The sequence below is a fragment of the Tubulanus polymorphus genome, chromosome 5 (assembly GCF_964204645.1).
Source record: "Tubulanus polymorphus chromosome 5, tnTubPoly1.2, whole genome shotgun sequence".
NCBI classification, from domain to species: domain Eukaryota; kingdom Metazoa; phylum Nemertea; class Palaeonemertea; order Tubulaniformes; family Tubulanidae; genus Tubulanus; species Tubulanus polymorphus.
In genome coordinates, this window is record NC_134029.1 from 20,752,792 (window position 1) to 20,766,514 (window position 13,723).

Consider the following 13,723-nt stretch of genomic DNA (forward strand, 5'->3'; position numbering starts at 1 on the left):
GATGAACAGCGTGTAAACTATCTGAAACTATCTTTTCAAGAGTGCTAATCGTTTTTTGACATGAAAGTTGCCCGAAAAGTTCTGAAAATCTTCAAAACAGGCTCTAATTGCAAATGATGAATTGACCAATAGGAGCGAGCGTAACATGGCGTAAATTGTCCAGCTAGCAGAAGCCTATTTGGCGCCATTTTGAGGTAAATCATCGCATTTTTCGCTTCGGATATCTCGATTTATTGCATATCGGTGGGCATTTCGACCGTATTAATCACGGGTGCTGAATAACCCCGCACTAACCTACACGCATGTGTATATATAACCCGTTTAGAATGGGCCAAATCGTTAGAAAACGACAGTCGAAGTGTTCAGCTTTCAGTTTTGACCGCATCGATGACGGCGCCCTCTATTAGATGCGTTGAATAAAAGAAAGACCTGCCATTAATTCGAAATTTTGTTGTTTAATCCTTGAAGTATGTCGATAGCCAACCCTGCTGATATTGTACATGTACACTTTTTGCTGTGTGCCCCACTTTTATTCTGTGACTGACTACAGAGAGTGCGTGTATATAGAGAAATAGGCCTTAGATGCAACAGGAATTTATTATTGAAATATTGATTACCCGTCCCTGATGATGATAGTAATATTATTAAAAGAATAATCATTTAATCGTTGCTGTAGAGATTTGAATAAACAGTTAGAGCAAGCCTTCTTATTTACCTAGCAAGAACCAGGGGCCAGGAAAATTTGATCAACTGAAAGAAAGAAAGTCAATGATAATATTTATTGCGTTGACCTTGTTTCTCTTTCACTCTTCTGTTTAGATTGATTCGTAATGTAAAAACTCAAAATGCCGATGAACACCAGCACCGAAATTATCTACCCTCCGGGGTGTAAAGGTTTGGACGAGGATGTCGGCAGCGACAGCGAAATGTTGCGTCGACTCAAGGCGATCGCTTTGAAATTCCGCGAAATGGGCCAGGAAGATAACAGCCAGTATCGAAGCCTGGCCCTCTACCTCGCATCGGAACCGTTCATGGATCACACGAATAAAGATATTCGTTTATTGACCGCTTGTTGTTTGGCCGATGTATTCAGGATATTTGCGCCGGACGCTCCGTACATGGATGATGCCGAGAAAGTGAAGGTATGTGCAGCGCGCCCGTAATGTTTAGAAAGTAAAGTCTTCCTCAAAGGAAGTATCAATGATACTTAAAATTTATTTCGTTTTAGGAAATATTTTTGTTCTTCGTGAAACAACTTCGTGGTTTAGAAGACACGGAATCGGCGTCGTTCAAAAGGTGTTTCTATCTTTTGGAGGTAAGAAGTCCACAGAATGTCCTACTAAAGCTGAAACATAAAGATTTGCACTATTTTGGCGTAGATCTTTTCTTCCGGAATTTGTATTTTATGTTTAATTTTTTGGTGGTATTTTCAGAATCTTGCTTACGTAAAATCGTTCAACATCTGTATCGATATCGATGATACCCAGGAAGTGTTTTGTAGTCTGTTCAAATGTTTCTTCGGTATAATCAGGTAAGCAGCTATGATGATAATGATAATATTAGTAATAATAATGATTAATTTGCTTTATAGTGCAAATATAGTATGATCATAGCGCATTATATCAATAAGTTACAATAATGATTAGTTGAAATATCTTCGGAATTGAAGGATGCAGCTATGGCTAAAAGCCAACAATGCCATCTTAAATATGTCCTTCCTGAAAAGTTTGCTGCTTTCGAAAATCTATTGACATAAGATTCTCTGATAAGTAAACCGTAAATCTGAGAACAAAACTCAGGTAGTTAATGACAAGGGTTAGATCACTATGTAGTGGTCATTAATAGATTGAATTCATGGCCATTCATTCCGACGTGATCTTGTAGAACTGAGACTTGCAAAACCTGCATGAAGATGATATAAATTCAAACTTTGTTTTCTAGTGAAAAGCACACGACTCCGGTGAAAAACTGTATGTTAGATATAATGGGTCCGATTCTAACCGAGTCGGACAACGTCTCGCAGGAATTACTGGATATCATTCTATTGACTATCGTCGAGCCGTACAAGGTCAGTTTTCTGATACCGTTTATCAAAACAGTAATTTCGCAGTTTGTATCTTAGGTTGGCGTTTGTGTTGGTTTGAAATGACCAGGGTCGTCCTGAACTGAAATTGTATCGTTATATGAAAACTTACTAGATATTTTTGGAAAATGAAGATCCTACTTCATATTCCATTTCGAAGCGATTTTGTACATAAACATCTCCACTAAACTTGTTTCTTATTGATTTCTAATTTTTTTCAGAGTCAGAATCGTGAAGCGAATTCCCTCGCTCGTGATCTAATACGACGTACCGCCAATTCTATTTCCGCTTACATCCAAACGGTACGTGTATTATTTCCTTCATTCAACTGCGTTTGATCGAACTATCGCGAAACGACTGTTTAGCTTAAATTTTGCATTTCGTAATTTCAGTTCTTCAATAATTCGCTGGTGATCGGGAAGACGTCGGAAAGTGAAGTATCCGATCATATATTTCATCTGATTTACGAGCTGAACCAAATCGCTCCCAATATACTCCTATCTGTCCTACCGCAGTTAGAATTCAAATTGAAGGCAAGTTTCATATAGTTATGTACATTTATACACTGCGGAAGTGTCCTAATTAAGGTTATACGTTTGATTTTTGAAATAAAAACGTTCGTCTCTTTAGAGTAATGACGAGAGTGAACGTAAATTAGTGACGAGACTTCTCGCGAAAATGTTTTCCGACAAAGACTCCGATTTGGCCATGACAAACCAGAAATTGTGGATCTGTTTCCTGGGAAGGTAAGTCGTTCGACAACATCTTCAAATCAGCTGGCCTTAGAAATAAGAATTATGGTTGTACCTTCTAAGTATTTTAGATTTTGATTGAGATCTATCTCTTGTACGAATGCTTCATTTTGAAGCAGATTGGAGCGAGCATTAGCCCTATTAGTGGTTGACTGCAAAACTGTCTCACAATTTCAGATTCAACGATATAAATTTGGGCGTTCGAACGACCTGCGTGTTACACTCTCAACAATTCATCCTGAATCAACCCGATTTAAAAGACGAAATAACAGGTAGGCTACTGACCCCGTTCTTAGCTTATTCGAATATTCCTTCGTTTCGCAATATCCGGATGATTATTCGCCGTAATTTCGTTCGTAGAGCAATTGAAGATGCGTTTACACGACGCCGAGGAAAGCGTTCGACACGATGCCGTTATGGCAATCGTCAACGCGGCTAAGAAGGATCTTTCGGCCGTCACGGATGATTTACTCGCGTTAGTTAAAGAAAGAACGTTGGATAAAAAAGTAAGAAGTTCTTCCGAAAAGTTGATTGCGACAACATAAAATCGTAATTGTTATTTTTGTATGTCATTTTGTTTAATAACAAGGTGATATTCATTTGTTTAAGACCTTTATGATTTTGATTATCTATTATTCATTGATTTATTATCTATTACATTTATTAGTCATGATTATTCATTTATCATAATTGTTTTGACAATTACTTACAGTTTAAAATTCGTCGTGAAGCGCTGATCGGATTGTCGCAGATCTACAAAAAAGGCGTGCTCCTCGCTGAAGACCGAGATCCTATACAGAGCGCGAGAATCAGCTGGATTAAAGATAAAGTGCTACACGGTTACTATCAGAACAATATCGAAGACAAGTACGTTGATTTTTCCTACACGTGACCCGCTCAGTCCAGTTGATCCAAACATTTAAATGAAGTCTGTTATTCATTGAAAACTAGTTCAATTAAGTAGATTATACCGGGTGGCCACGTACCTGGAACTCAGTCTATGTATCTAGCAAATCAGATGTGCTGTGTGATACAGATAGTTTCTGTCTATGTTGTACATATTTGACTGTGTGATCCAATTCTTAGATGAAGTCGGGAAAAAACAATGTGTATCTCAAGGAACAGTCAGGGGAAAAGCAAGACAGATAATAGTGACCACCTTGTATCCAGACTTATCATTGGTCAAAATCCTGATTAAACTCTCTAGATCTAATAGCGGTTTTATTTCTATATCGAATTTCTGGTTGAATGAACTTCGTTTGCTCGTGAATATGAAAACAATGACAACTTCGGTTGGAACAATCATTGATTGTTTTACTACGTTTATTTGCAGGGTGTTGATAGAGCGTTTGTTTAAACTGAATTTAGTACCGTATAGTTACGATCACGAAAGTCGCATGAATACGCTATACGAGCTGTACGAATCATTGGACCATAATTCAGTCAAGTGAGTAATTTAGCATTTTGTCAGTCTGCAAATAGTGCTATTGGGAGCTCGGTCTATGAATTTATAAATTTAGGAAAATTGAAAATAATCTATGCTTTTTATGATAGAACGATAACCACACTCAAACGTGGCGAATGGATAATAAGATAAAAACCCACTATCTACAGATTAAAAGAATTTAAAAACAAGAATTTATTTATTCAATCTAAAATATATATAAGACACGACGTTTCGATCTCACCCTAGAGATCATCGTCAGGTGTGAGATATAGACTAAAAACAGGGGTATATATATATACAGAGGAGAACAGGTTAATTGAGCTTTTTATGATGTTTACAAAGAAAAGATCCGTTGAATCTTTCTGGAATTGAGGTATCTTGATTGTACATTGCTTATCTATTTATGTTCTCAGGGCGTTGAATGAGATGCTGCGGTGTCAAAATCAAATACTTCTACTAGTGCGACAGATCATGTCCCTGAAACCCGAGCACGAGCAAATCCGACAAAACAAAATCATGGCCATCATTAGTAAGTAGAAGAAATTCATGCGCGATTCTTAAAGAAGACCGTCGTTCGAACTGGCTAGATAATTCTCAATGATATTCTACTTTAAGGAACATTACCGGAACAGCACCGAACGAGCGAACATATTAAAAAGTTTTTCTCGATGGTTCGAGACGACAAAGGTCTGGAGAAATCGATGTTGAAACTAATCTCGATAGACTGCACGTGTAAGGACGCCGAGGAGAAACTGGTACGTTATTTCTTTTTAACCCGTAAAGGTAATTTTTGATAGGTTCGAGATTTTAGCCGTAGTGTCCTCGGGCAAGACACTTATCCTCATTGCCTCTCTCCACCCAGGAGTAAATGGGTACCTGGCCCGATAGATGACTCCCGAGCGTTTGTTAGCAGCTCGGTGTTACTTCTCCCCAGGGAGAGATGACTGATACATGTTAGAGTATAAAATTGGCCGGGGTAATAATATCGAAAAATGTAAAGCGCTCTGAGCAGCCTGGTTGGATTTGGCGCTATATAAGACATATTATTATATTATTATTGTTTAGGAACTGCGGGGCACATTTCTCTCGTTATTATTGACGCGGAAAGATTAGGACATACAACGGTTTCTGGGATTTCGTAGTTTCGACGAAGCACATAAATTTATCACGTCAACGAATATTGTACATTGTAGAAAGATATTCTTCGCAAAATGGGAAATCCGAACCCTTCGAACACCTGTTTCACGAACGTGAAAACGTTAGTCGAAAGGATCGCTCCGGTGATGGTCGACGTGCACGCGATGAAGTATCTGATCAAACTCGTCGATTCTGCTCTTTGTAATCGTAATCAGTTCGACGGCGAGAAAGGCATGCAGTTGATGCTGGTAAGTGTAAATTCAAGGTGGCCACTGACCGGGAAAACTCAGGGTGTCAGAAAGAAATTCGAGGAAAACTCGGGGAGTTTGACAAATTTCTCGGGGAATTTTGATATGCTATTGACCACAATATGTGATAGTGAAATATTGTTAGATTTGCTATATAACTAAGGCAGTCTTAAACTGGTCTTCGATCTAACCATGCGACTGGGCAGAAATTTTAATGAATGGACATATTGTATATTGGTGTTGTTTCTTAGTCTAATCATCTTTTTGGACCGAATATTGATTTTTTCCTTCCAAGTTCCAAAATTAATTGGATCAGCAGCCATTTACTGATTATCTGAATTTGCTTCCTACAATTTTCCAGATGTTGTCGTCCGTATACCCGGGGGCGTTTAATCATGAAGACGTCTATAAGCAATTGATTGCATTCCTCAAATCCGATGACGAAAGCATTTGTAAGTAGATCGCATCTTAGCTTTACCTGTGTGTATGAATGTGTATACATGCATTTGTTCGTCTTACATTTCAGCATATCTCGCAATCAAAATTTTCTGCAATATCGGAGATCGCCTGCATAAAGTCAACAAGGCTGAGTTTGAGTAAGTTGTCCGCTGAATCCAGATTTCGTTGATAATTTAGAAAAGTGTGATTCTCTTTTAATTTGGGTGAATTTTTTCGAAACCAATTTTTACCGTGGTCGAATTAATCTCAAAATATTAGATTTGTTTCGTTTTCTTTTACTTTAAAAAAATGATATCAAATGATACTGAACTGAACTTGGCTGCGCACGTTTTCAGGAATCTGAAAATGGAACTCGAAGAACTCGGACAAGATGGCAACCCTAAACAAGCTAAAAATGCGATTAAATGTTTGAAAGTCGTTTGCCCGGTGACCGACGATAAAGTCTTCTCATCGATATTTCAGGTGAATATTCTCAAATCATTTTAAATTCCGTGGCCATTAATTCGAAAAGTTTGAGGTTCTGGGCTAAAAATAAAAATCACCCGTATTTTCCGTGGGTTTAACTCTAGTTTTACTATTAATATTGAACCGATGTATTATTTACAGAACTCTAAAACCGGATTAGATCCGGCGAATCCGACGTTTGAAACGGCGATCGTCGCGGTCGGTCAGATCGCCGGAATGTTCCCCGACGTTTACCGCGACGAAGCTAAATCCATCATCTCGAACATATTCGTCAAGAAATTACTCATGCAAGATTTGGTAAGTCGAAACCAGGGTCCGGTTTTAGAGACTCGTATTATCTTTAACCCGGGGGCTAACTCAAGTCATAATTCGATTGAGTTAACCCTAACCTAAGCTACTGTCTGTCACTCATGCTCGGTAAACTATCAACGATAGATGAAAACACGAACAAATTTATGCTAGTTCATGATTTATTTCTGAATGAGAATTCCTTACTGAACAAATTGATGCATAATATTTACAGATAAACTGTTTATTAAAGAAATTACGGACCAAAACGTCGCACGGAGAGCATGTGTGACTGACAGTAATACCGCTATAATACCGGCCCCAGAATTTTATCCGAAGAAATGATTCTCGGTTCCCCTTGAAATTAATGAAGTCATGTTTGTCCGCTGGATTGTTTAGTTCCTGACATTCTCCCGGTTGTCCCCGATTTGTAAATACGCGAATATTCTTCTTAAGCAAGTCTTACAAAATTTCAGTACGGCGAGGAAGGGGAAGGTCCCGACAACTGGTGTGACCGAGAACAATGCTCAAGTGGAACCCGGGCCAAGGTAAGCTCGTTTTATTCGAAAGATGATGCATTGCGAAATCTCTCGCGGTTTCTTCTTAATTGTCCTTCGTTTTCAGCTACACGGAATCAAAGCTATAGTCAGATGGCTCGTAGGTTTGAAAAGTAACGCGAACGGTCTGTGTACGTCTACTATGCGTCTGCTTATAACGGTGATTAACAACAACGGCGACCTCATGGAACACGGCAAAATCAGGTAAAATATTATATATATCTTTCTATTAACGAACAATACCCTCCTAGAGCCACAAAATTATGTGTAGAGAAATTGATATTGAATATTGAATATTGAATCAGGGGCTTGTGTTGCACTCTAGTTCAAGCTGGTTTGAAGATTGTTCGCAAAACCAAAATGGAAATTTCCAATTATGTACTCTGTACCGGTTTAAAGAAAACTTCTGTAAATTCAATCGATCATCTATCATTCTGTACTTGGATTTCAAAATCAAACCCTGTTTCACTCCGGGCACGGGTAGTAGGTTTGTAAGGGACTCTGGTTCGAATCTAAATCAATTTACCAAATAAATCAGAGTGAGGATTTCCTATTTAAAAGATTAAAGAAAGCATTAAAAAGGAATGAACTTTGACGCTTGTTAGAATTAACAAATAACTGTTGAACTGAATTCTCGCTGGCTGTTCCGAGTAAGAAATGGCTTCAAGGTAAATTGAGTGAAACAAAGTGGGTCAAATTGCTACGATTATCAATTTCAGTAAAGCAGATATGGCTCATCTTCGTCTGGCAGCGGCGTGCGGGATCGTCAAATTAGCTCAGGAACATGTTTATACGGATATCGTACAGCTTCACCACTTTCAAACTGTAGCTCTCATCCTCAATGTAAGTTTTTAAAACCGTGCAGACTACCTGTTGTCTCTAAAGGTAGTAGTTTTCGCCACCAATAATGAGAGTAATTTAACCTTGAAGGTCGCAGTTTCATCGAAAATGATCAAAAATGAACTAGAAATTATTCCGATTTTGAGAGTATTGCGATATTTTTGGGAGTAGCTGACAGAGCTATTGAAAATAGTAGAAACTATTCTCAAATATTAGTGGTAATCTGGTCTGCGTACCGCTGCTTCATCTGTTTTTCGACGTTTTATCATAAAATCTTACCGTTACATGATTTTGGATGAAATAGAATTTATAAATGAAATAATCATGAAAAAGAAAAAATTTAATAATCCAAGTTCTTATGTATTTATAGTATTTACTTGCACATAGAATGAAATTAGATATCCATAGCTTCGGTCTGTTAATTTGCCGATATTTTGCCGGCTATTTTAAATCGGTCCGTATTTGTGAATGTTTCAGGATGCGTGTTATCAAGTTCGTCGGACATTCGCGCAAAAGTTGAATCACGGACTCATGCAGTTCAAGTTGCCGCTGGAATACATGGCGATGTTTTCGCTGGCCGCCAGCGATCCCGTTGCCGACCACCGAAACGCCGTCAAAGGTTACATCCAGAAAAACATCTCTAAACGTCGCGAATATTTGAAGTTCAGTCCCGCCGCTAACGGTAGGCACGGCGAAATTGTGGTTTAGTTCGTGCGGTTTATTTCTAGAATTTTACTTGGAAGGCGTAAAATTTTTTTTCTATTGTAGCTAAAATATTCTCACTGTTACCGGAGTATGTGCTGCCCTATACGATACATCTGCTGGCTCATGACCCGGATTTCGTCAGACCCGATGATGTAGAAATGCTCGCCTCATTAAAAGAGTACGTACTTCTCGATGATGATATCTTGATGTATCCAAATTCGTTCACGAAAGCTCGCTAAGTCTTTTTCGTTGGTATAATTCAGCGTTCGAAACCAGTTTAACAATCAACTGGACTTGGCGAGCTTTCAGCCCCAGCATGTAACTAACTTCCAAACCAAACTCTAACGCTCCCGTACCAAAGATTAACCTGTTAAATGTTGTCACTTTCTCGCTGGCGTTTTTAGATGTTTGTGGTTTATCCTGGAGCCGTTAATGATGAAGAATGAACAATACAATTACACGTTCTTTCATAAAATGTTAGAAAACATCAAGCAAACGAAGGATGCGCAGTGTCCAGAAAATCAGGCCGCCAATGAGGTAAATACTGCGATGGATTTCTCAAAACACCTGGTCTCTGGTCCCGCTTCTTCCATCAACTAACTTGTACTTCATGGACCTGCTGATAATAATTGGTACTTTATATATTACCTAAGCCCTGTACTAGTAGCTTTACCCGAACATATATAAAACCGACCGCAAAATTGCAACAATTAAAAACTTCATAGCGAATATATTTCCAGTACTGAGATCACAATTTTGCTGATGTCAATTCATCAGGTATTATATATAAAATGTACTATGTAAAGACGGGCATATAAGTCAAGCCCACGGTAGAAATATTTAGAATATGAAGATTTCCCACCATATGCGTATATTGGTAAACGTCCCTTCTATTCAAACCGTGCTTATTTTTATACAATTTCATGAACGTCATACATTAACTTCCTATTTCCTATTTTAACATCCTATTTCAAAGAAATTTCCCTTAAAATCATTTATAATGTATTTTTACAGAGGATGTACGCGGTCTGCGATCTGGCTATGGGAATCGTCGTTACGAAAACAACAAGCTTCATACTGAAAGACTTCCTCGCTGAGCCCGTTCTGCCGAAAAAACTCTTCACAAGACCCGACCAAAACTATGCAAACACGAAATTCTACTTGCCGAAAGAATTTGCTTTTTCCCCGCCGAAGGTACGTATTATTCAAGACTGCGGCCGGTGGACTGCGTTTGTTTGAATTGCTAAATTCTTTCAACAAAAATGTTTTATTCGATTTGTAGAAGAAACAAGCGATCAATCTGCTCGCCGGAATCCGTACGGCTCCCAGTTATAATCCTAGCACGAAAACAACGGCTAATAAAGGAAAATCTCCCTCTGCTTCTTCCAGTCAACATTCGTAAGTATCGAGACCCAACCACTTCCATAAAATTAGATCAGTAAAGGTTTTAGAGGGAATTTGTAATCGGTGTGGTGGCCACTGACCTGGAAAACCTGAAAGACTCAGGGAATTTGGATGCTATTGGTAACGCGTTTCATTAACAATACGTGTATTTTAACATTTAAAACGACGATATTCCATAATTTAGGAAATTCTGTGTGATAACATAGAGAAATCAGGGAATTTGTAAATACGTGGAACGTGGCCACACTGATAATTATTCAATAATAATGCGATAGAATATTTGAAATATAAGTTGCTCGTTGATTTTCAGGCCCAGTCGAGGGTCGCAGGAGTCAATAGATCTGATCAAACGCCTCGCCAGCGGAGCGGCCGCTAAATTCGACAGCGCCAATAAGAAAACGAGTGATTCAAATAATTCAGCGATATCGACTCTCGCGCAAACGAAGGTGAACGTTCCGTCGAAACTGAAACAATCGACGTTATCACCGTTAAAACGATCGAATAAGGATAACACGGTTACGCCATCGCCACCGCCGGGAAAAGCTCCGAAAAAGTCCGGCGCGCTTACGAACGGACGAAAGAAACCGGGGCAGCCGAGAAAAGGTCGCGGCGGAATCGCGGCCTCCGATTCTCAATCGTCGACGGATACCACCGGTTCACCGGCGGCGCCGAGGCCCCGGGGACGACCGCGCAAGGATTTAAACGTCGATAAAAAAAATGTCGCGTCGCCGTCGAAATCAGTGACTAGCAACGACGGTAATAAAAGTTCACCGTTGAAACGTAAAGTCGGCCGAACGCCGGCAAATAAAGCGTTGACTAGTTCTTCATCTCAATCGCCGGGGTCGTCCGACGAGTCCTCACCACCGAAAAGAGGTCGATTCTCTCAGTCGCCATCGTCGAGTGAGAGTTCTCCCGTTGTTAAACGAACCGGTCGCCAACCGCTAAGCGGCAAGAATTCCTCGTCGGCTAAACGTCTAGGCCGACCACCGCGTGCCGCCCTATCCGACGACACGGCTTCCCCGGCGTCCGGGAAGCGGACCGGTCGTAAACCGCCGTCTCAGACGTCTAGTGAGGCCGGTTCTCCTGCCGTGAAACGCCCCGGTCGTAAACCGTCGTCTCAGTCGTCTGGCAGTTCGGCGAAACGCGGCCGGGCGCCTTCGTCGCAGTCGTCCAGCGATACGGCGGCGTCTCCGGCGACTAAACGACCACGCGGTCGACCGGCCGCCGTTAAACAACAACAGAACGGTATTAAGCCGTCGCCGAAAAACAACAATAACAAAAAAACTGCTGTTTCGCCCGCGAAAAAAACCGGCAACAATCTGTTGAATAAGGCGAAAAAATTGAAACAGCAAGTAGCGGCAAAACGCAGTCCGAAACCACCACCATCACCAGCAAAGAGTCCAGTTAAATCACCAAAGTAAGTACATTAAACTGCTGAGTTTTATACTATTCATTTAGTGAGCAAAAACCAACCGTAATTTGGCAACAATGACATAGGCAGTTTGTAGCGAGTCTAACAATAATACTATACTATAAAGTCTCACTCTGAAAAGTGCTTACTATTGGATATATATAGGAAAGGCTCGCATAAGTGTACGTGTAAGTATTGCAAAGTATCTACTATTTCGACGAACCTAACTAGACTGGAGTACATAGTATTTCTCCATTGTCATCACAGGAAATTTCTACTGAAAGTTTTTTGTGTCTTGAATTGTGCAAGTTCAACTTTTGATTTAGAAAAATGCTGGACACTCTTCTTTGAATTCGAAAAAAGTGCTTACTTTTTGACCTCTGAAAAATGTTGAAAAGCACTGAACTTAAGGCCTCAGTCTGACTGCTACAAACCCTGGGGTAGAGTCTATTGAACCCGATGTTTGGGGTAGAATTCAGTATTTTAAAATTGTCATTTGTTCGTTTCTGTACAGAAGAAACCTGATGTCTGATTTTACTGAATCGGATTCGAGTCCAACAACATCACCTAGTAAACCATCCCCGTCGCGTAAACGAGCATCGGTAACGCCGTTGAAAGGACCTCAAAATAAACGGTCAGTCGGAAATCCGGACTAGTCTCTTGCTTTCACGAATTTAAAGATTGATTATTTTCATCGATTCGTAAAATTTCAGGAATAAGACGTCGACGAGTAAAAATGCTCAGTCACCGGCGAAGAAAAAGACAGCACCACCTGAGAAGAAGAAGCTCGGACGACCTAAGAAAAATGTGTAAGCCATCAAATTCATCTAGGATGAATCATCAAATTCAAACGATTTGGGAACTTCGGTCCAACCTTTCCCACTTCGATATACTAAGTTGTCAAATAAAAATATCAAATGACCGTACGATTGCATACTGAGTAACCATAACCATAAAATTTCAACAGAGTTCAGTCAAATTCGGAAGTTGTAGATGGCGTTAGTATTCATTGCAGATTTGAATGATCAATGAACTAATGAAATCAAAGATATGTCCTTTATAATGCGACAGTTGTGACTAGAAGAACCATGGCACTAAAACGAAAAATGGCATCCAATTGTTTATGAGTTAGATTGAGCTAATTTGTTCTCTGAAAATGTTGGCGTTAAGTGAAGATTGGCATTAAAAATGGACTTTCACTGTTTATTCAGATTGAACAGGATATTGATTATAACTATATTAAGACTTAATCTAGAATCTACTATCCACCTGGGGCCGGTTGCTCAGAAGTTGGTTAGAGTTAACCAGTGGATAGTTGATATGATGACAATTGAAATTTCATTGTTACTATGGTTTTTAACGGCCGGTTATCTTTAACCAACTTATGAGCAACTGGCCCCTGATGTTCTTTCATATATTTGTGTATAATCGGTTAGTAACGATTGGTTTGTCTTTTCATATTGTATAGAAGAACGGCAAACATACCAAATGGAGTGTCAGACAGTCAGTCGTCTGGACGGTCATCTAGAAAATCCACCCCATCATCAACACCTGCATCTTCTCCCCGTAAATCAGCAACACCGAACAAGGTAAGTCGAAATACTTCAAGACACCTGTAAACTGTGTCGTTTATGAAGTACAAACAAACTCAATTTTGCTGATTATTTTAACATCTATGACCCCCATGTATTTTTGAAACATCACGTACATTGGTACATAGGAAGGGAGGAAATAGTTATAAGGATGTGTACGTATTGTACTTAATGAATGGTCGCGATCATTTCTCATTCAAAACTCTTCTTAGCCAAGCTAAAAAAACACTAACTTAACTCTTACATGGTTGCCACGGAACAGGGAAATTGAATATTAATTCCCAGTTTGGAAATATTTGGGAATTCAAAAATTCATTACATTTCACATATTGCAT

General features: G+C 39.5%; 1 protein-coding gene across 2 annotated transcripts in view; it reads left to right on the forward strand.

Moving 5' to 3' along the window:
* The first annotated feature begins 183 nt into the window (after positions 1–183).
* The window catches only part of LOC141905527 (sister chromatid cohesion protein PDS5 homolog A-like), a 15,069-nt gene continuing 1,529 nt past the window's right edge, over positions 184–13,723 (forward strand). The window contains exons 1-31 of one of the 2 annotated variants that reach the window (XM_074794408.1): positions 184–194; positions 820–1,142; positions 1,229–1,315; positions 1,434–1,531; positions 1,942–2,068; positions 2,305–2,385; positions 2,476–2,616; positions 2,714–2,829; positions 3,013–3,107; positions 3,196–3,341; positions 3,548–3,702; positions 4,169–4,282; positions 4,696–4,811; positions 4,898–5,037; positions 5,476–5,667; positions 6,029–6,119; positions 6,194–6,263; positions 6,462–6,588; positions 6,733–6,888; positions 7,356–7,427; positions 7,504–7,640; positions 8,156–8,279; positions 8,754–8,958; positions 9,045–9,159; positions 9,386–9,518; positions 9,996–10,175; positions 10,264–10,379; positions 10,696–11,802; positions 12,311–12,430; positions 12,510–12,605; positions 13,265–13,385. In XM_074794408.1, coding sequence (XP_074650509.1) covers positions 846–1,142; positions 1,229–1,315; positions 1,434–1,531; positions 1,942–2,068; positions 2,305–2,385; positions 2,476–2,616; positions 2,714–2,829; positions 3,013–3,107; positions 3,196–3,341; positions 3,548–3,702; positions 4,169–4,282; positions 4,696–4,811; positions 4,898–5,037; positions 5,476–5,667; positions 6,029–6,119; positions 6,194–6,263; positions 6,462–6,588; positions 6,733–6,888; positions 7,356–7,427; positions 7,504–7,640; positions 8,156–8,279; positions 8,754–8,958; positions 9,045–9,159; positions 9,386–9,518; positions 9,996–10,175; positions 10,264–10,379; positions 10,696–11,802; positions 12,311–12,430; positions 12,510–12,605; positions 13,265–13,385 — 4,875 coding nt within the window. In that variant the 5' untranslated portion in view covers positions 184–194; positions 820–845. Of the gene's footprint in view, positions 195–223; positions 244–819; positions 1,143–1,228; positions 1,316–1,433; positions 1,532–1,941; positions 2,069–2,304; positions 2,386–2,475; positions 2,617–2,713; positions 2,830–3,012; positions 3,108–3,195; positions 3,342–3,547; positions 3,703–4,168; positions 4,283–4,695; positions 4,812–4,897; positions 5,038–5,475; positions 5,668–6,028; positions 6,120–6,193; positions 6,264–6,461; positions 6,589–6,732; positions 6,889–7,355; positions 7,428–7,503; positions 7,641–8,155; positions 8,280–8,753; positions 8,959–9,044; positions 9,160–9,385; positions 9,519–9,995; positions 10,176–10,263; positions 10,380–10,695; positions 11,803–12,310; positions 12,431–12,509; positions 12,606–13,264; positions 13,386–13,723 lie in introns of those variants that run through there. The other variant, XM_074794406.1, reaches the window with a different exon arrangement.